The sequence below is a fragment of the Bombyx mandarina genome, chromosome 06 (genome assembly GCF_030267445.1).
Source record: "Bombyx mandarina strain Sakado chromosome 06, ASM3026744v2".
NCBI lineage: Eukaryota > Metazoa > Arthropoda > Insecta > Lepidoptera > Bombycidae > Bombyx > Bombyx mandarina.
Genome location: NC_143213.1, coordinates 1,651,817 through 1,679,673, shown reverse-complemented (window position 1 = coordinate 1,679,673; position 27,857 = coordinate 1,651,817). Strand labels below are relative to the sequence as shown.

The following is a 27,857-nucleotide window of genomic DNA, read 5'->3' as shown; positions in this document are numbered from 1 at the left end:
ATGAGCTTGGACACCGGTTAGGGTTGTATCCAGAATAGCCCCTTGAGGCCACCAGCAGATCGATAGGGAAAACAAACAGTTTTTCGTTATGCAAAAAGGTACACATACTTGTACGATGGATAGCATATCCCTCCATTTTTATATTGCTATTTTTGTTTTTTGTTTAGGTTGGTGGCGAGCTCACAGCCCACCTGACGTTAAGCGGTTACTGGAGCCCATAGACATCTCCGATGTAAATGCGCCACCCACCTTGAGATATAAGTTCTAAGGTTTCAAGTATAGTTACAACGGCTGCCCCGCCCTTCAAACCGAAACGCATTACTGCTTCACGGCAGAAATAGGCAGGGTGGTGGCACCTACCCGCGCGGACTAACAAGAGGTCCTACCACTAGCAATTACGGAAATTATAATTTTGCGAGTTTGATTTTTATTACACGATGTTATTCCTTCACCGTGGAAGTCAATCGTGAACATTTGTCAAGTACGTATTTAATTAGAAAAATTGGTACCCATCTGCGGGATTCGAACACCGTTGCATCGCAAGATACGATTGCATTGGACGTTTAATTATTTAGGCCATGATAACTTCGGCCAAATATGTAATAAAACAAAAAATCCGCTCCAATTCATCCAGCGCCAAGACAAATCGGCTTTCGACTGTTCTTTAATTATGTAAATTGTGAAGAAATCACGAACAGAGAAAGCTTCCTATGTTTTACTGGCTTACGTTTTCAGACTAGCAATTAGCGCTTGTTATCTTAAGTGGCACTTGTTAAAAGAACCCGTAACTTTAGGCGACAATTGGTTCATATTACGATAATTATGGATTCAATTGGACGACGGCTAAATATTATTCATTTTAGAGATTGTACACGATTTCTGGCCGTAAGTTGAACTAAGTCAGTTGCGGAACGTGCTCTCAGCACCCGTGAGTTATAGTCACTAGTATAATAACACTAGTATAACAGTGTAACATGGCATTTTTATGAGGTACACAATAACAATATTCCCTGAGTTTCATGCTAGGAAAACCTGTCTTATAAAAGTCAGCGGTTCAGTGCTGTAAGAATGTAGTACGTATGTGTGTGTGTTTGTGTGTGTGCGTGTGTGTGAATGTGTTTGTGTGTGAGGCAGAAACGAAGAGTTCGAGTTTGCAGTTGGATATAGCCCTATTTAAATGACTGAGAGCTGAAAACAAATCACGCACGATCATTTAGCCCCAAATTAGGATTCCGTGTTATGGGTACCAGATACTGACATACATGTTTAAATATATACATATATGGATAATGAACCAAGGCAAAGAACAAGCAAACTTTTTCTTCACATTAATGTTTACCCGAAATGGGTATCGAACCCACGACCCTCGGCTCAACAGTCAGGGGCGCTAGCTACAGCACCATCTAGTGAGTCTACATTTATTTTATTTTATTTTTTATTGTTTAGATGGGTGGACGAGCTCACCTGGTATTAAGTGGTTACTGGTGCACATAGGTATCTACAACGTAAATGCGCCACTCACCTTGAGATATAAGTTCTAAGGTCTCAATATAGTTACAACGGCTGCCCCACCCTTCAAACCGAAACGCGTTACTGCTTCACGGCAGAAACAGGCAGGGTGGTGGTACCTACCCGTGCGGACTCACAAGAGGTCCTACCACCAGTAATTACGCAAATTATGATTTTGCGGGTTTGATATTTATTACACGATGTTATTCCTTCACCGTGGAAGACAATCGTGAACATTTCTTAAGTACGTATTTCATTAGATTAGTACCCGCCTGCGGAATTCGAACGCCGTTGCATCGCTAGATACGAATGCACCGGACGTCTTATCCTTTAGGCCACGACGACTTCAACTCAAGGCGAGTTACGCCATGAGCTCCCATAGTGACTGAATACCATATGCATATTGACCTAATCTGCCCGTCTATGCCAATGTCTTCCAATCGATTAGATTGTGTGAATTATTTTGTGAATTCACAGTACGTTTCTTGTTTTCAAAATTTCTCTTAACAATAGCAGACGCTTGCTGAATAATGTATCGCCGCGTTGCGTTGCAAATTTAGCGCCGGTCAATGCACTCTGACGGTATCTAATGGCCGGCGTCACTGTCAAAAAATTCAGGGCGAACATTAAAATGGTACCTGATTACGCGCGATTGACTGGCATACTTTCAGATGAACCACACGTAGTGTCAGGGTGATGCTCTCATAAACTTAGTCCTTATTCGGCTAACTTAGTAGGTTCTGAAGTTGAGAAGCATTGGTATTGTGATTGAAAACATACAACTTAATATATTTTTGTACCGTACAACATCTAAGAACAATTAAATAAAACAGTATATTGGTTTTCATGGTACCACATGATTCTTCTTCTTCTTACTAGCATTTTCTCGGTCTAGTATCAGGGTTGGCTTTCCAACTTGAACTCCTCCACTTGGCCCGGTATTCGGCATCCTTCTGTCTGAGGTTATTCTCCTCTATTTCCGCCATTATTATAATATCCAAGATGTTGCTATAGAGTTTAAACTTTAGTTTTTTTTTCTTACCTATTCTGATAGCCTTGAGAGGCTATATCCACGTTACCCTAGTGTGTAGATGAGCTCTCGAGGCTTACACCGAAGGTGTTGATAGCACTGGCCCTAGCAAGAGCAGTGCTTCGCAGAATCTACCACCGGATCGGAAACGCGTCCCACTGAGAAGATTCGGAGAGAAACTCAGTGGGCTGTGTCTGAGAGTTAATTTACTCGTCGAGCCCTTCGTCACAAGGGACGAGTCGGGTGAGGCGGGCGACCGGTGCTTGAAGTACCTAAAAGCCCCGTTAATGAATCGGGAGGATCCGTAATGGCTTGTCTAGGGCAATTTTGGTAATTAACGTCCTGTTTTTTTATTCGCGCGTTGTTCGTTCGTCTTCCTTATTTGATTGTAATTGTTGATGGAATTTTAAGGCAGGTTTGTGGCATAGTATTAATTAATCACTTTAGAAAATGCGTGTGTTTGAAACATTTAAAATGTCGATAAATAATATAATTTATGAATGTACCTACTTATTTTTGTTTTGTTTTATTTTTCGTATTTCATATGTTTGCATTTCGCTAATCCATTTGCCTTGACAATTTAAGTTTGTATTGATTAGTCTAGGAAGATTTTTGAAATTTAATTGAAGTATATAAGCGGCGGAATTTATACGAAAAATAATTTATCTTTTAGCAGTGTCACAGAAGAACGTGTCCGGAATTCACGTGGAAGAATTTAATCTTTAAAATTCAGTCATGATGAAAGCACATTGAATTAATTATCAGGATTTGTTAATGCCGTTTCGACCAGCCTTGTGTATCTCTGATGCAAACAGATAAATATGCAAATGTTTGCTTTGGCAAAATTTACGTAAATCAATAAATTAATCTGAAAAGTTTTCTACCAGCGCGAGTTTTTGAAGTGAAACATCTTTATGCGCATGAGGGTAAAATTTTTACAGAACGTCACGCAGGTATGCGATGGAAGCATAGACCTATATAGTAGGGACACGACATATTGTTCTATACGTACAATTGCTTATATAAATAGCACCCATTTTGAAGGCACATACATAAACATATATCTATCTCGTTCTTACTCAGCACTTTAACTCGCAGGAAAACAATATAACAGTATTTCAGTGCGTACATAAAATGAAACATGAATATACGTAAATATCTCCGTCTCCGTCTAATGAGGCCGAAAATCCGCCATGTTTAGCGCGCCAAATGTCATTGTCACGTCAGTTCGGCCGTCTGTTTTGGGTTGTACATTATTTATTGACTTTGATATCGATTTAATATGATTGATTATTTAAAATTTCATAATTTATCATGCTTAAAACATACAAAAATAATAATTAAAACGTATTTTATAGGATCTCAAGAAAGTCAATGCCCTAAAACTATTATCTATATGTATTTAAATTCATTATGGAGCCCTCATCCGAAAAATCCATTTTTCGGTCGGAATCTATTGATCATGACACTAATCATAAATACCACTTTAAAATATGTCATCAAAACATATTTAGACATTCTGTTTAGATATTTCGGGAAAAAGGCTACCGACAAAATCTCTTCGGAACTATTTAAATAAAATAGTTTTATTCCGCAGTGAGTAAAACACTATTGTAAATTTGTTAAATATTTAATAATTAAGTGATTTTAGAGAGGAAGTCACAAGGAATGACGTTTGTAATTAATGAATAAATGTTCTGTAGGTGTTTTTTTTTCACGCGGTCCCTTGATAAGTTTAAAATTTTAATCACTCTCAAGCGAAAGTGATTCAAATGTTGCGGCGCACCTTCCTTGGGGTGCGCTGCGGTAGTATGTTACGGACTTTAGAGTCAGCAAAACAATTAAAATAGATTGTTACAGTCTAAGAAAAACACGTACTCAAAATACGATAACATTTAGCATGCTAGAAATGGGCTGATGGCTTTGAACTACGCCATATCTTTATGTTTTGCGACAAACGACAACTTTATAAAATCAGTGTAGCAACTTTTAAAAATCATCATATCGTTTACTTGGCAAATTCGAAGAACGAACTAGTCTTAGATTTCACCCATCTAAATCATATCATATTTGCACATAACAATATACCTACTAACTTCCCATTAAAGTATAAATTCTACAAATAAATAATACTCAACAATATTTAAAATAAAATGAGCCAAGAACGTTTATCGATAAAACCTGATAACATTGAAATCTTTTGTACAGCACTAAAGCCGCCATGTTTTGTGGCCAGATGACGTCACAGTGGCACGAAATTTTGGTTGACGTTTCATTTCCATAGGTTTCCTACTTCATTGGATGGAAGTGACATCAAACTACTATTGAAATTAAGTACTTGTCAAATGTCAGTAGTAGTAGTTGTTGTATTTTTCCAACTGGAAAGGCAAATGTATCAAACCATACAGCGTAATATTTTATATTTTTTTTGTGAAAAATGTTAATAGGAATTGAAATGAAATGAAAAGAATTTGGAACATTAATCAAATAGCATGAAATTAAATTAGTCAATTCAATTGGCAAAATATTAGTCATTTACAATTTAGAAATCTAAACATAATGTGACTGTCAACACTGAGGTTTGAGATTGACATTTGACAGACTTTTGGCGGGAACATGTCTTCCTTTTTCCCTTCCTCTAAGTCTCGGAAATCTAAAGTTTTAGATTTGTATAAATATAAGCAAGACTTATAAATTAGTTCGCCAAAAAAGTTTCACTTCTGACATGTGTACTTTGTACGCACGCACTTTTTTTTTTTAAATCAAAGAACAAACTACTTTAATTTTGAACTGAACTGCAAGATGTGAAAATATTTGGCTTACCTAAATAAAGAAAAAAAATTTTTAGCACTTTTATTATTAACTTCAATTGTGACTATAAAATGTATTCTGAAAGACGATTTTAAAATTAAGACCTTGAATGATTACGTTTATTGTATTTTATATTGTTTTGTATGGAGTATGATGTTAAGGTCTTCTTCCCGACATACCGACCTACTAACTTTTTATTATTTAAAATTATTAATTTATGGTTGCCGTTGCCTATTTCTGCAGCAAAGCAATCGTGCGCCCTCTTACATGGAATAATTGATACTTGTGCATTCGTATCTAGCGATGCACCGGTGCTCGAATCCCGCAGGCGGGTACAAATTTTTCTAATGAAATACGTACTTAACAAATGTTCACGATTTACTTCCACGGTGAAGGAATAACATCGTGTAATAAAAATCAAACCCGCAAAATTATAATTTGCGTAATTACTGGTGGTAGGACCTCTTGTGAGTCCGCACGGGTAGGTACCATCACCCTGCCTATTTTCTGCCGTGAAGTAGCAATGCGTTTCGGTTTGAAGGGTGGGGGAGCCGTTATAACTATACTGAAATTTTAGAACTCATATCTCGAGGTGGGTGGCGGCATTTACGTTGTAGACGTCTATGGGCTCCAGTAACCACTTAACACCGGGTGGGCTGTGAGCTCGTCCACCCAATGCAGCAAAAAAAAAATGTTTTTTCGCATCGGCAAGATTATTCATAAAGAGCATCAGGTCGTAACAGGCCGGTCGTAAAATTTTTATTTTAATGAAATCGCAACTCGGAACCTGTTAGGTACAGACGCATATTTCCTTGGATTAAAGACGTGAGCAAGGTTATGCATGGATGTTTCATTATACCTGCCATTTTGATGACACTAATAACGACAAATCGCACCTGATCGTCTGACTCTAAACTAGAATTCTTTGTACTATGGAACAAGACGAAGACAGACATACATTCTTACGTTTAAATTAATATATATACAGAAATGTGCGGTAAATCATGGACCAGCGTGTGCTGTTAATAGTGACATATGACACTGAGACGTGGTTATTCACAATGGGCTTTATTAAAGAGGTTTATTAACTTTATTAAAGTCACCAAAGGAGCAATAGAGAGGACTATGTTTGGAGTTTCCCTAAAAATCAAATCGGGAATGAGGATTGGCTAGAAAACTATGTTGACCAACAGAGTCCAGAGGATTAAGACGTTAAAGTGGCGGTGGGCAGGACACATTGCTAATAGAACAGATGGCTGCTGGGGCCTAAAAGTTCTCGTGTGGTGACCACGTCCCGGGAGACGAAGCGTGAGTAGGTCTTCCACAAGGCAGACCGGTGGTTCCCAATCTTATTTTGTCTACTACCCACTTTGAGAATAAATTATTTTTTAGCGCCTCCATTTTTTTCGCTACTTATAAACCACTATAGCAAGAGCTCAGTCGGTTTCTAAGAGTCCTAGATGAAATTACAAATCGCCTCCCAAGTCTTTACACAACCCCACACTTTTTTCTGGGTCCCTTACCGCTCTATTGGGCCTGCAGAGTCCACAAGGGGGCGTTATCGCCCACTTTGGGAAAGGCTGAGGTAGACCGACGACCTGGATGCAAACAGAGCAGGACCGGTCTTTGCGAGGTCTATGTCCTTACTGGACCTTAGTGATCGATCGGACGATGCAGAAGTTTAAACGCCCAGAACAAATGTGTTCATCGCACGAAGGTTTAATAGCCGCTTTGCTGTTGTAGCAACCTTGATGCGTCTGGCTCCGAATTTCGGTTGCACCGGGATAACGGTTGATTTACTCGCGAAACCGGAATGCGCCGCCGATCGGTACAAGCCCACAATACCTTGCCATGAGTCAAGTTGAAAGACATCTTTGTTATCGTGCCACTTTATTGATTACTAGCGGCCCGCTCCGGTTCCGCTCGGGTCGTTAACAAAAATTTCAACGATATTTAACGTTGTTTTATTTTTTTAAATAAAAGAACAGTTATTGCGGCATAACTATAATAGTTAGACATATACTGTCGCGACACTTTTTGTAAATAATAATGTGTTCTACAAAGTCTTAGTACATTATTTTATTCTATCATCAATAGTTTTCGCAGGGCACATACATCAGGGCATTTACATCGCGTAAAGAATATTTTAGGTAATGTTTTTACACCTTACACATTATTGGAGTTTTAGTAAGGACCCCTAATTTTTTCAAAAAAAGATTATGGTCTATGTTACTCGGGAATAGTGTAGCTACCAAACAGTAAAAGAATTTTTCAAATCGGTTCAGTAGTTTCGGAGCCTATTCAATACAAACAAATCTTTCCTCTTTATAATATTAGTATAGACTAGCTGACCCGGCAGACTTCGTAATGCCTCAATCGATAAATAAAAGATTTAATCTTTTGTATAAAATAAACTTAAAAGAAATAAAAAGAATCCGTCCGACGAGGGACACATCGAAGGAAAAATAAAATTGTTATTGTTATTAAATTCCGAGCATTTTCATATTTATCTACCTTTTAAACCTTCTCTGGACTTCCACAAATCATTCAAGACCAAAATTAGTCAAATCGGTCCAGCCGTTCTCGAGTTTTAGCGAGACTAACGAACAGCAATTAATTTTTATATATAGATAGATAACACGAGTGGGTCTCTAGGAGTGTGAACCTAAAACGTCCATCTAATAAATTTTTTAATATCATTTTCAGTAAAATCAAATATGCGTAGTTTAAGATTAAAAAAAATATATGCTTAAACAGAAAACTGAATCAATAATTAATTTGATCTTCTTATTATCCTCTTGCTACTAGTTAGGATATTACAGCGAAGTTATAAAATTATTGTATTTTCATCAGGACTTGATTGGACATCTCGGAGCCGGTGAAAATAACTTTCAAAGATTCCGTTACATACAAATGTATCAAGCTAATAAAAGCATCTTGAAAATGAAACCGTTATATTGAAATTGGAACGACGCTCTTAATCATCATTCTCCTGCCCTTCTCCCAGTCATTTCGGGTCAGCGCAACATGTTTTCTCCTTCCATACTCCTCTATCATATTTATACCATTTCTTCGCTCATTGCCCTCTTACACATATCGTCTTCTAAATTCTTCCACATTCATAGTTGAAACTCTCTTACCAAACTCATTTTCATTTTGTCTCATCACCTGTCCATACCATCCCAAACGCGCACTTCTCAACTTCTCTGTCACAGGTGCCACTTTCAGATTTCCTCTAACATATTCACTCCGTTTTTTATCCATTCTCGTTACTCCACACATCCATCGCAACATTCGTATCTTTGCTGTATGCGATCGCCTTTCATCAATGCCGCTCCTAAATGCTACTTAAAATGCAGGCAAAAGTCATTACAATGAAATTTCAACCCCCATACATAAAGACTACGTTTTATTGTTATTGTTTTAACATTGAATTATGAATAGAGCAGACCTTGATTTGTTTACTTAAGCGTTTATAAATAGTAACACATATCATTAACTTGACAACGGTAATGCAAGCGGTGTGATAGTTTCCTACATGATAAGGTATCAAACTATGAATATCATATAGCTAATTTTACAATTGTTTGTGAATCGAAGGAAGATTGAAGTAAAATTAATATTCCAGTTGATTGTGGAAAGTGGGGAACCATGTCTCGCATACCTGTTTGCTGGTAACCTAAGGGGATATTCTATCTACGTTAAGGCTGATAGATAAACTAACGGGGCTCAACCTGAGATAGTGTGCTTACACTAACCCCTAACAAGAGCATTGTTTCTATTGAGTCTACCACTGGATTCGTCGTCCATAAATCTAAAATCCAGACAGAAGGATCCATTATTCTTTATGTGTGAAGTCTGAAGAATACGTAAACCACAAAATATTTTCTGGTTACGCGCCTAAAGAACCGCTAATACAACATATTCTTTGGAAAACTGTAACTTTGTTTAATTAAAAAAAATACAGCCATGACCTTGAATTGTTTAATGAATAAAAATAAATGCATCTTATTTGTAGAAATTTTAGTCGTATTTTTTGTGGTTTCTGTTATATAACTGGTTTTATAAATGAACATGTATTTTCAGACATTTCTGCGCGTCTGGGTTGAATTTAAATATTCGTACGTAATGCAAAATATTCGCTTACTAGACTGCGGCTTTATTGTCAATCTTTTCTTATTGCTCATGGTCAAATTGAGAATAGATTAAATATTGTTTGTCTTTAATAATATTTGTCTAAAGTGTAGTCTTGACGAAATCTGTGATTATAGAAGTAAAATAATCTTTGACAAATGAATCATATTAGTGTATTTATAATTCATTCAATTCATTATAGTCGAATTACGACTACCGGGGGACCACTAATAGCGATAAAAACTTCGATCAGTTACTATTGTTCATCGAAGGATAAAAAGCTTCACTTGGGAGGGAATATGCGCTCTCCAACCTCGCATCGCAGTGGGATAGTCCGAGTCGTGAAGAGCTTCGTCTAGTCGGACATTACCCACTAGTCCGACTGTTAAATGGCGAATTAGGGACGTGCCAATATTTTCTAGATAAACAAAAAAAATTTGGTTGTCTGTAAAATCGGTTTACGGTCGATACTTTTACATGATAACGTCAGTAGCAGAACTATTCGAACTGCTAGCTCTGACGTCACGCGAGAAGAGAGATAAATGTGTCACAAGCCAACGCTTGGACCGGTCGTGCCTCTCTATCGCTTTTTCTGCGCTCTCGCTTGCACGCTCAGGCTCACGGAACATGACTCTTTTTCATATGTACAACTTGTGTTCATCGATTTATAAGACGTTATCACGTCAAAGCTACGTATCTTCTATTAAGCTCTTAAACACAAATATAGAAGGAGATTATTTTTAGAAGGGCCTCAATCCGTTTTCCTTAAGAAACTCGTTTTGCGAACCGTATCGATTTCGCCAAGGAGGTTGTCAGTTCTTGACGACCTCCGGTGACCTTTACGAATGTTTTCTCAACTCACATACAATCAGCGCTATAAGGTAAATATACTCGTTTAATTGCTATTAATATATTTCTAAAATCATATTGATCTATAATTAAATAAAATTTAAATATAATTTGGAGATGTAACGGAAATTTTACAGCTAATTCGGTTTTCCTTGAGAAGTCTTACTTTGAGGCTTTAATCTCACAGTTGGGTTCGGCTGTTTGGAATTTAAGCCCTATAAGATATATGTATAATAATATAAGTGTGGTTGTGGGAGAAGATAAGGATGAAAGTTTTTGGTTGTAGGGCGAATGCGAGCTTACACCGCACGGATTTTGGCTATTTCTGCCGCGAAGGAGTCATGCGTTTCTGTTTGAAGAGTTGGTCAGCCATTACGTACTTTGTAACTCAGAGCTAAAGGTGAGCTACGTTCTTTGTAACGATAGACCTCACCATTGAGGTGTCGATGCCACTTAATATCGGTTGGACTGTCAAATCGTACAATTCGTGCACTTAAAAAGACAGAGCGCACAAATATCGCTTCCAAAAACGGTCTTCAATTAGATAATTATCATTGCCGGCTTAATATTAACATTTTATCGAACACACAAGAATAAATTAGAGCTTTAATGTGTACGATGAACTAGTATCGATATAAATTGAGTATAAATAATAAGTTAACGCGGCGTGTTTGTTCATGTAATTCCCACATATAGTTTGGTCATACGTGACTTCATCTTGGAAATATAAAATATGTCTTTGACTATTAACGTGTCTGGATATGGTCAAATTTGTATTTATTTGTCACTTATACACCTCTATACTTTTCTATACTCTATACTAATATTATAAAGAGGAAAGATTTGTTTGTTTGTTTGTTTCGAATAGGCTCCGAAACTACTGGACCGATTTGAAAAATTCTTTTTCCATTAGAAGCCGACATTGTCCCTAATGAACATAGGATACTTTTTTTTATTTTTTTTAATTTATGTTTTTGGTTTCATGTGTGTTTTAATGTTTCCGAAGCGAAGCGAGGGCGGGTCGCTAGTATATTATAAAGCTGAAGAGTTTATTTGTTTGTTTGTTTGAACGCGCTAATCTCAGGAACTGCTCTTCCGATTTGAAAAATTCTTTCAGTATTAGATAGCCCATTTATTGAGGAAGGCTATAGACTATATAACATCATCAGATCTTGATGTTTACAGGACCATTCGGGAAGTCTACCATTTCGAACAAAAAAAAAAAAGAAAATAGTACTCTTCTATTGAAGTCCGTTAAAAAGCGTGATTTTGGTATTTTAAATAGCTCCTTAACATTCTATTATTAAAAAATATTTTCAATTTCTACGTAAGAGGCGGGTAAAATTTAACGTTACGCCAAAGTATTCCACGCAGACGAAGTCGCGTGCAATAGCTAGTTATTTAAATGACGTGGTTACTGTAATTTTTTTTAATGCTCACTTTGGTTATTATTATATTGAGAGGCGCCTCTCATTACGGTGAAACTGTCCAAACAAATTATTCGAGAACATTCGCCTCGCGTTCGACGGAGTTCGGTGCAGTCTTTTGGCGCCATAATCAATAACGTCATTAAAATGTTATTGGAACGAAGTTCCTTACGGCAGGCTTGGAGGGGATAGGGATTTTGCTGCGCGACCGAACTGAAAAAAATGTGATAGTAAAACCGTAAGAAAAAATCCGTGGAAAAAAGTGCGTGGAATAAAACCGTTAAATGAGACGTGCGCAGGCGCGACAGTCGCATACACAAGCGAGTAGTGTATAATACCTTTCTCTTTCTCCCTCTTTTTTTTGCAAATTGTGTCGATTCTACATTAGCCGAAGGAACTTCGTTCGTACCTGGTGTCCCACGACACCACATTTTAGTTTTATTGTTTTTAACCGAAGAAGAGGCTGTGCATTCGCCTGCGTTATATTTATGTGTAGTTAACATCGGAACTTTTTCTAGGGGAACCGATTTTATTGATGCTTATTTGAATACCTGGTGCTTTTAATTTAAATGAATAAGCCTTTATTGCGGTTAGATTTTAACTTATTTAACTAAGCATAAAAATATAACAATAGAGGTAAGAAAATTATAAATTAACTTAAACCAAAACATATTCCCGGCATTCCAATTATTGTATTGTAACTATTGTAACTATACTTGAGACTTTAGAACTTATATATCAAGGTGGGTGGCGCATTTACGTTGTAGATGTCTATGGGCTCCAGTAACCACTTAACACCAGGTGGGCGGTGAGATCGTCCACCCATCTAAGCGATAAAAAAAAATCGGCTTATCTCTCCTCTTAACAGCTTGTCTTTCGACAAAGGCCTCTAAGGATTTTCATTTGTTTCTGTCCTTTGCTGTACGTAACCATTCATATAGTCCCATTTGAAATATTGTGAAGATCTGATCGGCACTTTTCGAGCTATTTTTAATTATGCACATTTAATTGATTTGAACTATGTAGGCAGCGACTTGGTTATGCCCCTGGCAATGACGATGGCAACGTCCACGGGCGACGGTAAACACTCACCATCAGACGGGTCGTATGATCAGACGAGCCGAGTCCAAGTACATTGTCGATGATCTAATATTATATCATACAAGTCGGTTTTCTTTTTTGTAAAAAAAACATATTGTTTTAAGTATTTTTGTCATTTACATAGCTTACATTCAAATCCACAGGAATTTCGCGGGTATCCCGTATCAAAGATGTATGGTGCCTCATATTACATTTAATTAAATTAAAATCAAGATGGACCAACCAAGGTATCCATGAATCACAAAAACCTCACAAAAACCCGGCCTTTTCCATATAAATGATGTTGATGATGGCGCATGAGACTGATTGATCCTGATCTACTTCTCAAGCTGGAACGGGTGATTGGTTCGCGGTTTCGAAACAGCTGAGCCGATGGCCTTCGTGTGCCGGTTCGCAACAGACTGTAACTGTGTGCTTAGTGAGAGTTTTTTAACGTTCTCGATAGCGTAAAAGTTAACTCAACTGAAGTCGTCGTGGCGTCAAGGATAAGACGTCCGGTGTATTCGTGCTGAGCGATGCATCGGTGTTCGAATCTCAGGCGGGTACCAATTTTTGTAATGAAATACGTACTCAGCAAATGTTCACGATTGACTTCCACGGTGAAGGAATAACATCGTGTAATAAAAATCAAACCCGCAAAATTATAATTTGCGTAATTACTGGTGGTAGGACCTCTTGTGAGTCCGCGCGGGCGGGTACCACCACCCTGCCTATTTCTGCCGTGATGCAGTAATGCGTTTTATATATAGTAACGTATTTAATAGATTCAATTTTAAAAACAATACTTTACCATATTAAAAGATGTACCGAGCAATAGTTATTATTTTCCAAACCCGAAATCAATCAAGTAACTTCGCACCCGCCTAACCTCCAATAACCTTACTCCATTTTGTCGTATGACGTCATTCTCGATCACATGATCAATTAAAATTTAAAACACATGTTTTTGTCACAGCTACGTGTTTATTATTAAGTTAACATCAATTTGAATTGGCAAGTATTATTTTATTTCAATCGAATGTTTTTTAAGCTATTGTATAGCTTTTATCGCGGGTTTTGAGCGCGGTGACCGAATCAAGAAATTCCGTAACGAAAATCTATATATTAATACGTGAAGCAAAAACTTTATATCCCTTTTTACGAAATTTGCGCGGACGGAGGAGTATGCAACTTTCCACACTTATAGAGAATACAGAGAAGAAGTGCACAATGCTAATATTTTTTTAAAATAATGCATAAAAGATACATTAAATCAATAAAGAAAACATTACACACACTACATACCATGTATTTGACGCACACACGCATGCATACTATTTATTGTCAAACTTTTGTTCTTGACGTCTGTTGTCAAATTGAGATTAAATATTGTTTGTCTTTGTTAATATTTTTGATAGTGTGGTCTTGGCAAAATTTGTGATTATAGAAGTATAAAATACAATCATAATAGTGTACAAACTTACATTTCCAATTAATTATAGTCGAATTTCGACTACTGCGGGACCTCTAGTAATCCCTAACACCCCCACTCCGCCTACCATGTAGCTCGCGTTAAACACATTCACGCGCGCTTGTGCAGTGTTTGTGAAGCCACGCGACGTGACGTCGCACTGCATGCGTATCGCCAAAAGTCTGCTCATCTCTCTCTCACGCGGTCTAGCTTATGAGTGTGAAGGGGACAGTTAATGTTTTGCTTTTGTTAATTTTTATAAATATAGCGTCGCCTTATTTTATTATTGTTTTAATATTAAATTATTATTGACTAATTATAATTGCATAAGTTGGTAAAAAATGCTATGTAATAGTTTACTGCGGCACCTCGAGTGCCATACGTGTTTTTTTTTCATGATTCTCCATTCCGTCAAGAGCCTTAGCAATTATGAATCTCATTTTGTTTTTTTCATCGAAAATAATCTACTGATGGAGAGCAGCTTCCAACCTCTTCCGACCAACCTCCAACCGAGTTATTGGTACATCTTTTTTGAAGAGCGGCATATTACACCACACTCAAGAAGCAACGAGGAGAGGAGTTTATTCCAGAGTCGGATGAATGCCGTTCTACACAGCAGTATCAGCACAGAGCGATGGCTGAACAGTCTCCAATGTTTCCTTGAAATACTGCTCATGAAACATAAGGAGTTTGTCTCACATTGAGCCTCATAGATTTAAAGCTTTTTCCATATTTAAGTTTAATCTTTTTTAAATATAGCAATCTGCATCCTAATATGCCATTTTCTCGGCGTCTAGCTATTTTAAAATTTTTTTACTTTTAACAAAACAAAATCAAAAAAATTGGAACATTTGAACAATAAAGGCTCAACAGTTTTTATTTATTTTTATTGCATAGATTGGTGAACGAGCTCACAGCCCACCAGGTGTTAAGTGGTTACTGGAGCCCATAGACATCTACAACGTAAATGCCGCCACCCACCTTGAGATATGAGTTCTAAGGTCTCAGTATAGTTCCGACGGCTGCCCCACCCTTCAAACCGAAACGCATTACTGCTTCGCGGCAGAAATAGGCAGGGTGGTGGCACCCACCCGCGCAGACTCACAAGAGGTCCTACCACCAGTTTTCTCATAATCAGGAAAAAACATCACTTCGTCATCTGTCAATGCGCGCGTCAAATTCAACGGACCTTTTCCTATCGAACGTATCCTGTGTTTTCTGGTCACGTAATGACATTCAAAGGTCGCCGTCAGTACCTGCCAGGACTTTTTGTACATTACCAAACTAACAATTATATAATCAAGGAAAAAAAAATGTTAAGCTATAAATTTTATTTAAACAGATACAGCCCTTGAAGACATGGTTACATGCAAATATAGGCTCTTCAACTATAATGGAAGGTCTTATTGGGATTCTGCTTCTCGACAGCGATATATAAATAATTTATATATATAAAAATGAATTGCTGTTCGTTAGTCTCGCTAAAACTCGAGAACGGCTGGACCGATTTGGCTAATTTTGGTATTGTATTATTTGTGGAAGTCCAGGGAAGGTTTAAAAGGTAAATAAATATGAAAATGCTCGGAATTAAATAAAAATAACAATGTTGTTTTCCCTTTGATGTGTTCCCCGTCGGACGGATTCCTTTTGTTTGTTTTAAGCTTATTCTAGACAAAAGCTGTCTTAGGTCTTTTATTTATCGATTGAGGCACTACGAAGTCTGCCGGGTCAGCTAGTTATAAATAAATAATAAATGGGAACAACTCACGCATGGTCATCCGGCTAAATTAAGATTCCCTGTGTTATAGGTACTAGAGAGTGCTGTACATACATTATTTTAAATATATATGTATCTGTCTAACGGCCGTCTGGTGTAGTGGTAAGTGACATGGTCACTACACAAGAGGGTCGCGGGTTCGAATCCCGCCAAGGGAAGATATTTGTATGATAAATATAAATGTATTTCCAGGGTTATGGGTGTATATTAAATATATGTACGTGTATAATAAAAATATTATATTTATTTCCGTTATCTGGTACTTGTAACACAAGTTCTTTACGAACTTAGCACGGGACCAGTTAACGTGGCGTGATTGTTAGTAAATATTTATATTTATATTTATATATTTATTTATACTATATAATAGTATAGCCTTTCACCCGTAGATATGTCTGCACAAGTGGTATTATAGTTTGTAATCTTTTGGATTAAATAATTAGTAATCACACTGATTCCTCTGCAATATTTTACTATTTTTCAACGTGTAGGACAGATTGTTGAAATTGTAGAAATATAATACTTTATAACAATGTTTAATGAAATAATTACACAGAGCTATTTTTGTTGCATATAAATAAGCATACCTATCTCTACAATGTCTCCTCACTTTGACGAAAATACGTGAAAATTACTAATTCCATATTCGGTATTCAATCGCTAACCAAATTGTAATAAGAAACATTTTAACATCCATGTCGATATCTTTGAATAATGCAAACTATAGTCGAACGTTCAAAACAAAATTGCAAACAAGTTTATCATGGGCATATTTTATGGTACAACTTTATGGAAATCTCAAGAGCCTGCTAATTATTTTCTCAAATGACGCTATTGCTACATGCTACATTATCCGCAAATTCTTAACTACAGATCTCATAAAGGATTGCTCTAAGGAGTAGAGAGACTTGGGTTTTGAAATTTGGCGATAATTCTATCATCTAACTCTTTAAACGTTGCAAAATGCTTTACAAATTGTTCTTATTACCTAGTTATAAAATAAATTAATTAACCGAAAAACCTGATTGTATGATAAATATTGACTAAGCTGATTATTTAATTGGCGGTGTTTAAATTGAAACATTTCAATTACATACAAATATGTTTTTCTTTTCCTTTTTTTTTTCTACCTAAGCTGAGAGCCTTGAGAGGCTATTTCAGCGTTACCTTAACTAGTCGGTGAACTCACGGGGCTCAAACCGGAGTAACGCTAACACTGGCCCTAGCAAGAGCAATGCTTCGCAGAATCTACCACCGGATCGGAAACGCGACCCACTGAGAAGATCCGGCGAGAAACTCAGTGGGCTGTGTCTATGGGTTAAGTTACTCGTCGAGCATTTCGTCGCAAGCGACGGGTTCGACGAGAACAATGACCGGTGCTTGAGGTACCTAAAAGCACCGTTAGTGATCCTCCCGAGATCCGAAATGACATGTTTTGGGCGACATCGACTGCTTTCCATTCTGTCCGCAGGATCAGGAATGTAGTTACTGGCGGCCACGATGAGAGGGTTCTCATGCCGTGCCGCTTTATCGAAGTGGGTTTTTTTTGCGTGTCACCAACTCTAATATGTACATTTGTGGCGCAATTTGTTTTTGGCTTCTGCGGTATCAAATAATTCTAACGCAGTCGGCATTTTGCATCACTTAATACTTTACATGATTTTACGCTTTTAATTATTTGATTATGAATAATATAATCTATGTTCGATATTATACAATACGAGTATAAGGAATAATAAATAGTACTTAACGTCACTTCCCTACAACTAAGATGAATCTTTTTTTTTTAGGGTTGAAGGATTACTAGCGGCCCGGAGGCCTTGGTGCAGGTGGGCGAGCAAAGGCTCAGCCAGAAGGTAGGAAGGTAGATTAGTTAGAATTTGCTAACAGCTGCCCGAGCGCCTCCAAAGGAGACCTAACAAATCAAGAGCAGCTGCTTCGCGAATGAATCTACTACCGGATCGGAATCGCGACCCGCTGAGAAGATCCGGCGTGAAACTCAGCGGGCTGATGCATGGGTTAGGTTAATAAGATGAATCTAATGACACTTCGTATATTGAGTCTGTTAAAATATTTATGCTATAGAACATGCATTAGAAATACATATATCTCCAAAGCCCATTACTTTTACTTCGGTAGAGAAATAAATGAAGAAACTTAATTGCTTACACATCTACTATCTACTTCTATGAAAATATCATAAGATTTAAGTTAAGCATGAATGTAGACTGATCGAAATTATCAAGCTGACAATATTCTAATTTTGATTCGCTGAGCTAGCGGCATTAAAGGGAAGTGGAAATCTTCAATGGTTGGTAGTAAATCCTTCGGGTTTGGTCTCATATTACTATATCAATGAGTCCAGTATATTTTAGTGTGCAGTCGAGTAAGTCGCTACGTTTTTGATCTCCGAGGTGTATTTTGTGTTACGCTCTAACATAGTTACTGCGGTTTGGATCAGCTGTGTCGCTTTTGTGCTGAATTTGTTTTCGATGTCAATATTAAGGAACCGTTACGTGTGTATAGCTGCAGCTGAGGAAATACAACGATAATGTTTAAATGAGGTCACGAATACGGATATTCTTTTAAGAAGATTTCTTCAAAAAGTTTTTGTAGACTAGAGGTTCCCTGACTGTTCTTTTTTTTCAAAGACCACTTTCAAAATTTAGCTCGTTCCGATGGAATCCTCCAGTTAGATTTCTACCATATTCCCGAAATTCGTCAAGAAATATAAAGATTAAGTCTTCAACGTAGACCCTCGTCGAGTCTCTTGCGGACCCCTGTGGTTCACTTGGACCATATTGGGGATTAAGGCTGTAGATGAATTCGCTGAGTGGTGGTAGGCAAGAGATTGAGTCTTAAATGAGAATAATTAGCGTCTCAAGCCTCAACAATGCGCCGTGATAAAAAAGTAGGGGGTGTTACGAACCCATGTTTACTGCGTTTTGTGGTTTAAAAAGCCCCATGCGTGACTGATCTCTGATGCGGCAGTCATACCCGTGTTCGCTAGGTACGGAAGGCGACTATATCCAGATTATTATGGGTGTCCTAAGTCCTTTGTGAGGCTTATCAGGTCTCATACGCACTGTAAACAAGGACAATCTTGCCTCTAAATGACCTCACACGCACTGATGCAAAAGTCTTTCAAAAATGATCCCGCAGTCAATGTTGGAAACAATGCTAGTAGTCTGCGCTTAGACTTTTCTGGTGCTGTGGAGTGACCAGAGTCCATAGACATCCCGACGGGAATGGCCGCCGTGAGATATGGCGTCGAAAATATATGAATAATTTCAAATCTGAACACATGACTGTCTCGCACCAGAGATAAGTTGGGTGGATCTTATGGATGGTTCGATGGATTCAAAACCTAACTGGAGGTGGTGTAACAAAATGCACGCTACCCTCTTAATTTGATTTTTTTTTCACGAAAAAATACAAACATTAAATAAATTAATTTTTTCAACTACTGAATAATGTATGTACAAGGTCCGTCCCGAGCATTCATTCACCAGAAACAGAAATTATTAACGAAACATCATCAAAGAAACTGGTTCTCAAACTATATATGACATGTTTTGAATAATAATTGTAATTGAAGATAAGCAAAGGTTGTTTAATGATTAGATCATCGATGAATTTGGTATTTGGGATCAGGTCTATTCGTTCCTAGGCGTGTTACCGGCGAGAGAGACCACGGGAGATGAAGCCAGAAAGACTTATAGGCACGAGGTCTAAGCTTCAAATGTGTTGTCATCATCATATCATCATCTCAGTCTGTCCACTGTCCACTGCTGAACATAGGCTTTTATTACTTAGATGGGTGGATGAGCTCATAGCCCACAGTGTATAGTAAGTATAATGATTGTTTCACTGTTATAATATTAAATAATAATTGAAAATTTCTAGGATTTTTATTAAACACACTGTTACATCTTAACGGTGAAAGTAATTCGGGAATATGTGGAATTTGAACATCGGTATAGTCACGTAGTTCGCTACGAAAACACTGGACGTCTTTTCCTTTAGGTCTCGACGACTTATCTTTGTACATTTTAACATAGCCCTTCTTTGAAAAACTGTATTTAATCGTGTTTAGTTTAGTAAAAAGTCTATTTAAAATTTTAACATAGTGTTAAATAGATTAATAAAGGGAAAATTATTTTAACTATGTTAATTTTAATTTAACTTATAAGCCTGTAAGCACTATGTAAGCATAGTATTTAAAGATATTTTTTTTTAAATAAAGTACATTTGACAATAGATGGCATCGCATTTATTATTCATAGATTGTGATTCTGCTATGCAGAATTTTTACGAATCAATACACATAGTTCGTATATGAAAAAAAAGAATGTGTTAAATTTAAGTATCTTGTATGTATTAAAAGAAATACATTTATATAGCCCGTTTACTGTTTTTTTAACGAAAACTGTAGCCAAAGACTATATATAATTATGTATACTTCAGTCTTTTTTTTAATGATTGAAGGATTACTGGTGGCCAGGAGTCCTTTCCAGCTTCACCAGAACAGGTGGGTGAGCAAAGAATCAGCCAGGAGGGGTGGGATTAGCTAACAGCTGCCCGAGCGCCTCCGATGAAGACTGAAGAACTCAAGAGCAACTGCTTCGCGAATGAATCTACTACCGGATCGGAATCGTGACCCGCTGAGAAGGTCCAGTATACTAAATACGCGCGCAGGATTTTTGGACGCAACATTTGGTTTAAATTTTATATTATAAAATATCGCCCATTTTTACATGTTAAACATGTATTTATTGTTTTCTATACACTATTTCGTGATCTCACAGAAACAATTGCAGTGCGATTACCAATCTTCTCTTCTATATACCTATGCAAGACTGCATATTGTTATTGCAATTTCACACTTCACATCATGTAACTCCGACCGTCTGTTCGTTGACCCATCCATACCACAACGCTCGAACGCTATTTTTAGCACGTCCCTACACTATTCGTAGGGTTGTCAGAGAATTTAAGCACGGCTTTAAGAAGCCTTATTGGTCCTCAATTTAACCCGGGCTTAATCCCCCGCCTTTGTCATACTTGGTGTCCGACAACGTGCGCGGTTGTTCGCGAACACAATACCTTTTTTTTTTTTTTTTTTTATTGCCTATTTATGTGGACGAGCTCACAGCCCACCTGGTGTTAAGTGGTTACTGGAACCCATAGACATCTACAACGTAAATGCGCCACACACCTCGAGATATAAGTTCTAAGGTCTCAGTATAGTTACAACGGCTGCCCCACCCTTCAAACCGAAACGCATTACTGCTTCACGGCAGAAATAAGCGGGGTGGTGGTACCTACCCGTGCGGACTCACAAGAGGTCCTACCACTTAACATCAGGTGGGCTGTGAGAACGTCCACCCATCTAAGCAATAAAAAAAAAATCGTTGAAGTATTTTTAATCGTGCCATGTAAATTTATATCGTTACTGGTGGTAGGACGTCTTGTGAGTCCGCACGGGTAGGTACCACCATCCTACCTATTTCTGCCGTGAAGCCCTTTCGGTTTGAAGGGTGGGGCAGCCGTTGTACGGTTAAAAGTGAGACCTTCCAAATCATGTCTCAAGGTGGGTGGGGGCATTTACGTTGTAGATATCTATGGGCTCGTCCATCCATTTAAGCAATAAAAAAAATGTAAATTTATATTTCGTGATGTTCAAAATGCCTTTATTTTTCACTGAGAGCCCTGGTCTGCTAATTAATTCTATTGCGCCTAGGCCTGTTGGTGGTTGCATCAGAATTCCAGAAGCGGTCAGGTTGGTTTGCCGCGGATCTCGCACATCGGCATCTCGGCTGTCTCTTTCTTATCATAATAAGTTAATTGACGCTAAAAAGGGACGCTAAAACTTTCGATTGTTTAGTAATTATCGTAATACCAGTTCCAACTGTATTTTTGTATTAAGACGCAGGTAAGTACATTGAGGTTTCCGTTGATAATGTAAATTTAATTGCACTTCTTATCGAGACGTATTTTTAAATTTCTTTACATGGGTAAACAGCGGCATAACTTTTTTTTTTCATTGCTTAGATAGATCTTTACTGGTGGTAGGACCTCTTGTGAGTCCGCGCGGGTGGGTACCACCACCCTGCCTATTTCTGCCGTGAAGCAGTAATGCGTTTCGGTTTGAAGGGTGGGGCAGCCGTTGTAACTATACTTGAGACCTTAGAACTTGTATCTCAAGGTGGGTAGCGCGTTTACGTTGTGGATGTCTATGGGCTCCAGTAACCACTTAACACCAGGTGGGCTGTGAGCTCGTCCACCCATCCAAGCATTAAAAAAAAAAGATGGACGAGCTCACAGCCCACCTGATGTTAAGCGGTTATCGAAGCCCATAGACATCTACAGCGTAAATGCCGCCACTTAACTTAAGATATGAGTTCTCAGCTTTAACAGTACAACGGCGACCCCGCTCTTCAAACCGAAACTCGTTACAGCTTCACGGCATAAATAGGCAGGGTGGTGGTACCAACCCGCGTGGGCTCACAAGAGGACCTACCACCAGTAATTACGTAAATTATAATTTGGCGGGTTTGATTTTTATTACACGATGTTATTTCTTCACCGTGGAAGTCAATCGTGAACATTTGTTAAGTACGTATTTCATTAGAAAAATTGGTACCCGCCTGCGGGACTCGAACACCGGTGCATCGCTAGATACGAATGCACCGGACGTCTTATCCTTTAGGCCACGACGACTTCAGAATAGTTCGGATGTTGAGCGAGTGCAGTGGAAAACTTTATGGAACCTTACTGCCATAATTATAGTCCTAGGATTAATTAACCGGACTCAAATTAGGCTTCAGCGGCATTGAAGAACTAGATCTCTTCCAAAAGCACTGCCGTGGAAGGACGCAGGATCCCACCATGTGTATTTTCATAAGAAAGCCTCATGAGGCCACGATCCTCAGCATTGAGGATTATTGATAAAAGGAGAGAGGTCCTAGGAGTACAAATTACAATATCCTATTAATTCCATAGCCGGGTGAACGAGCTCACGCCTCGCGGTTGTTAAATGGTTCCCGGAGTCCTTAGACATCATGACGGGCATGAAAGCTTCTATCTTGAGACATGAGGTTGAAGTTGCAGTTGTATTCGAGTAGACCTAAGAGCTCAAGGGCAGCTGCTTCGCTACTGGATCAAAATCGCGACCCGCTGAGAAAATCCGACGGGAAACTCAGCTGGTTAATGTCCCATATATTAGATTAGATTGCATATTGCACGGGGTTGCGACCTGCTAAAAGCGAAGATCAAAAAACAAAGTCAAATGAAAGCAAAATTCGATATTGTTTTTATTAATGAAAACCAATTTTATTGGTTTTTAAAGATTATTAAATTAAGACAATTAAGAAACTGGTTTCTATAAATTGTCATGGTAATTAAGAAGCAAAAGGACTATGCCTATTGTTGTCATTTCGTTTCTGTTATATATAATATGACTGGCTCAGTGGAGCAGTAGTTAGTGGCCCTTGACTGTTGCGCCAAGGGTCGTGGGTTCGATCCCCACATTGGGCAAAAACTGTGTGATGAACAGATTTGTTCGCTCTATGTCTGGGTTGTTATTATCTATATATGTATATATTTAAACGTATATAAGCATGTTTATTAGTCTCTGGTGCCCATAACGCAGGGAATCCGGTCATCGTCCTCGTCGAACCCGTCGCTTGCGACGAAGGGCTCGACGAGTAAATTAACCCTCAGATACAGCCCACTGAGTTTCTCGCAGGATCTTCTCAGTGGATCGCGTTTCCGATCCGGTGGTAGATTCTGCAAAGCACGGCTCTTGTTATGGTTCGTGCTAGCAACGTCATCAGGTTTGAGCCCCTTGAGCTTACCTACTTGTTAAGGCTACGCTGATATAGCATCTCAAGGCTATCAGCATAGGTAGGAAAAGAAAAAAAGCAGTGAATCCTAAATTGGGATCGGATGACCGTGCGTGATTTTTCCCGGTTATTATTCTTCTTCCTAGCGTTTTCCCGGTCTACCAGGGTTAGATTTATACCAGGATTAGCTTTTCTACTTAAACTCCTCCACTTTGCCCGGTCTTCGGCATCCTTCAGAAGTCATTCTCCTCCATATCATCTTCCCAGTTGGATATCAAATTTCATTATCCGCCATTACCACATCCAACCATCTTAATTATTTTTGTTAGTAATTATTATAATATCAAAATTGTATGACATAATAGTGAAATAATGTAATATGTACGTCATGTGTTCACAAATGGTTAGTCGAGAATAGTCGAGATTGTTAATAAGGACATGCTTGTATTGAGAAATATTATGTAAAAGACGCGATAAAAGTTTCTTATTTCAATTTTGAGGTCGAAGTGGCTAAAAGATGAGGCGTTCGGTGCATTCGTATTTAGCGATGCAACGGTGTTCGAATCCCACAGGCTGGTACCAATTTTTCTGATGAAATACGTACTTAACAAATGTCCACTTCCACGGTGAAGGAATAACATCGTGTAATAAAAATCAAACCCGAAAATTTATAATTTGCGTAAGTCTTGGTGGGAGGACCTCTTGTGAGTCCGCACGGGTAGGTACCACCACCCTGCCTATTTCTGCCGTGAAGCAGTAATTGAAGTTTTGAAGGGCGGAGCAGCCGTTGTTATATTGAGATTCATATCTCACGGTCGGGAGCGGCGTTTACACTATAGATGTCTATGGGTTCCGGTAACCACCTAACACCAGGTGGGCTGTGAGCTCGTCTACCCATCTACACACGCAAGCAGCATGTAGAACATGCAATTTGATGAACCTACCCAGGGTCCGTCCATCCAGTCTTTCCAGTTTTTGCTGGTTTGATTTTTATTACACGATTTTTTTTCCTACCTATACTGATAGCCTTGAGAGGCTATATCAGCTTTGCGCTAGCGTGTAGGTGAGCTCCCAGGGCTCAAACCGGAGGTGTTGCTAACACTGGCCATAGCAAGAGCAGTGCTTCGCAGAATCTACCAGCGGATCAGAAACGCGAACCACTGAGAAGATCCGGCGAGAAACTCAGTGGGCTGTGTCTATGGGTTAACTTACTCGCCGAGCCCTTCGTCGCAAGCGACGGGTTCGGCGAGGATTATATGATGTTATTCCTTCACCGTGGAAGTCAATCGTGAACATTTGTTAAGTACGTATTTCATTAGAAAAATTAGCACCCGCCTGCGGGATTCGAACATCGTTGCACTGCTTGATACGAATGCTCAAGTATCAATTATTCCATGTAAGAGGGCGCACGATTGCTTTGCTGAAGAAATAGGCAACGGCAGCTACAGCTTAAAATATTACTGTTTACAAGGTTTTACCGCACGCACCTCGCGTCGCGGGTAACATCTAAACAATCACCTGATTCAAATATAGCACGCAAATATGTGCCTTACAATCAAAACAAAATACATATCGTAATTATTTCGTCTTAATTTTCGATAACGGTCCATTCACATCCAGCTTAAGCTATTTACATATTATTTAACGGAATGGGGTCTATTGAAACAGCTAGCCTAAGCTTAGTGTCTTTCTTCTAGCGCGAACTATCCAAAAATAAGTGATTAAAAATCAACATTATTATTGTTAAAGTCGATTATGATTATTTATTAAATATGGGCAGGTTATTTCTCTATCGTAAATAACTGCCTATCTTGTGGGATTACCGAAGTAACAATTGCATAGTAAAGGATTTCTACTTTTTGAGTTAACACTCATTTAAGGCAGGAGGTGGGTTGGCTTTTATGGAGTGATATAGATTAAGTTGAATTGTAGCTTATAGTTAAATTAAACAGAAGCCTACTGTTTTTGGAACGAAGTTCCATAAGGGATGATACGATACCCTAAACGGGAAAAAACGTCCGTAACGTAAGATTTTATGTTTGTTACCTCATAACTTTTGACTAGGTGAATCGATTTTGATGATTCTTTTTTATTAGACAGCTGACGCTTTCCGTGTGGTCTTATTTTAATTTAGTCCAGTTCTGATAATCGTATACATGAGAAAACCATATAAGCCTTAAATTTGCATTAAGTACGTGTGCGACAAATAGATGAACAACTCAATATCACGCCAACCGATTTCGATGGTTATTGTTTTTAGTGTATGTATATTAATTTGTTTTGTAATATCTTTTTTTTTTTCATCAATAAAAAAATCATAGTAAAAAATAGTTATTTTCTTTATACCTCGAATAGAACTTCAAATTAATATTTTTATAATAAGGAATTTCGTTCCTATCCGGTGTCCCACGACACCACACATATTTTTTTTGTAGTTTAGCTTTAAACACACATTCATAACAAACATGTTTTTAATTATTTTTTTAAATATATTACTCGCTTCAGACCCGACCCGTACTTGGCAAGCATTTACGATGCTCATTAATTGTTGTATGCTGTATTTAAATTAAGTACATAATATGTAAATAATTAAATACGATTCCATAATTTATGAATACAATATCATCGGACAAGTAAAGTCGTCAGTAAACAAATTCCACGAAAACATTATGAAAACAAAAATATGAAAACATATATTTTTTGTAAATAAACTCACGTCACATTATAAGTGCATCGGCACAGTTGAATAAATTACACGCAGATAATTAGGACATTTTTTAGAAAAAAAAAAGAAAAAAAAGACTTACCTGTCATATTAAGGGCCTCTTCGAAGGGAACTCTTGCAATTTTGACCACCATTTTTTCTCAATAAAAAAATAAATGTATATTTTTCTTTCAAAAGAACCACTAAACTTCACTGATAGGGAAACAATGTTACAGTCAAAATTCTTGATGCATTTAAAACATGGTAATGTCCGTTCATCTCCGAGCGCGGTGCTATTTTAACCCTTATCGCTTTATGTTACGGTTTATTATTTATTTTGTCGTGTGCTGCAAACGTCTGCTCTGCGAACACGAATGTAATGCTTTGCTTCTGCCGCCCTCGCTAAGTACATGTGTCGTCCGTCAGCGATCGTTCTCTGCTGGAGTAGGGCTAAGATCGTTTAGCTATAGCCTTGTTTTGTTAAGTCACTGAATTGCGTAAGCATACGTACAATTGTGCGTATTATTTTTCGATAAATTTGGTATTTTCTTTGGAGCGTGCTGCCGATTTAAGATTTTTTTCGAGGAAAAGTTTTTTTTTTATGATTGCATGATTAATGGTGGCCGGGAGGCCTTTCCAGTTTCACCAGGACAGGTGGGCGAGCAAAGGCTCAGCCAGAAGGGGTGGGGTTTGCTAACAGCTACCTGAGCGCCTTCGAAGGAGACCTAACAACTCAAGAGCAGCTGCTTCGCGAATGAATCTACTACTGGATCGGAATCGCGACCCGCTGAGAAGATTCGGCGAGAAACTCAGCGAGCTGATGGATGGGTCAAGGAAAAGTATTTTGGTACGTGTTAATGAGTTTTTAAATCATACGTATGTAATATTTGGAGTGTAAAGAATCTTCTTCAGAAGACGAATTGGATGTAAGCTAGGGACGAGAACTGAAAGTACAATGTTAAGGGCAAATATAGGAATAACTGTATACAAATTATGTTCCGAACTGCAACTGATTTTAATTGTATTTGGGTGCAATAAAAAAAAGAATTCAGCACAGTATCAGTCAAAAACCTGAATCAGACTAGCGATATTAATACGCTTTTATTAGCTTCAGACGTATGTATGCTTGTAACGGAATCTTTGAACATGATTTTGACCCCCTTCAAAATGTCGGATTAACTCTAAATTTGGTATACTTATAAAGGACCGACGACAATT

At 38.1% G+C, this 27,857-nt stretch overlaps 1 protein-coding gene across 1 annotated transcript in view; it reads right to left on the bottom strand.

The window, feature by feature from the left end:
- The window catches only part of LOC114239970 (uncharacterized), a 41,678-nt gene extending 14,684 nt beyond the window's left edge, over positions 1-26,994 (bottom strand). Inside the window, exon 1 of the mRNA XM_028170414.2 lies at positions 26,743-26,994. Within this exon, the coding sequence (XP_028026215.2) occupies positions 26,743-26,794 (52 nt within the window). The 5' untranslated portion in view covers positions 26,795-26,994. The remainder of the gene's footprint in view (positions 1-26,742) is intronic.
- Positions 26,995-27,857: the final 863 nt, after the last annotated feature.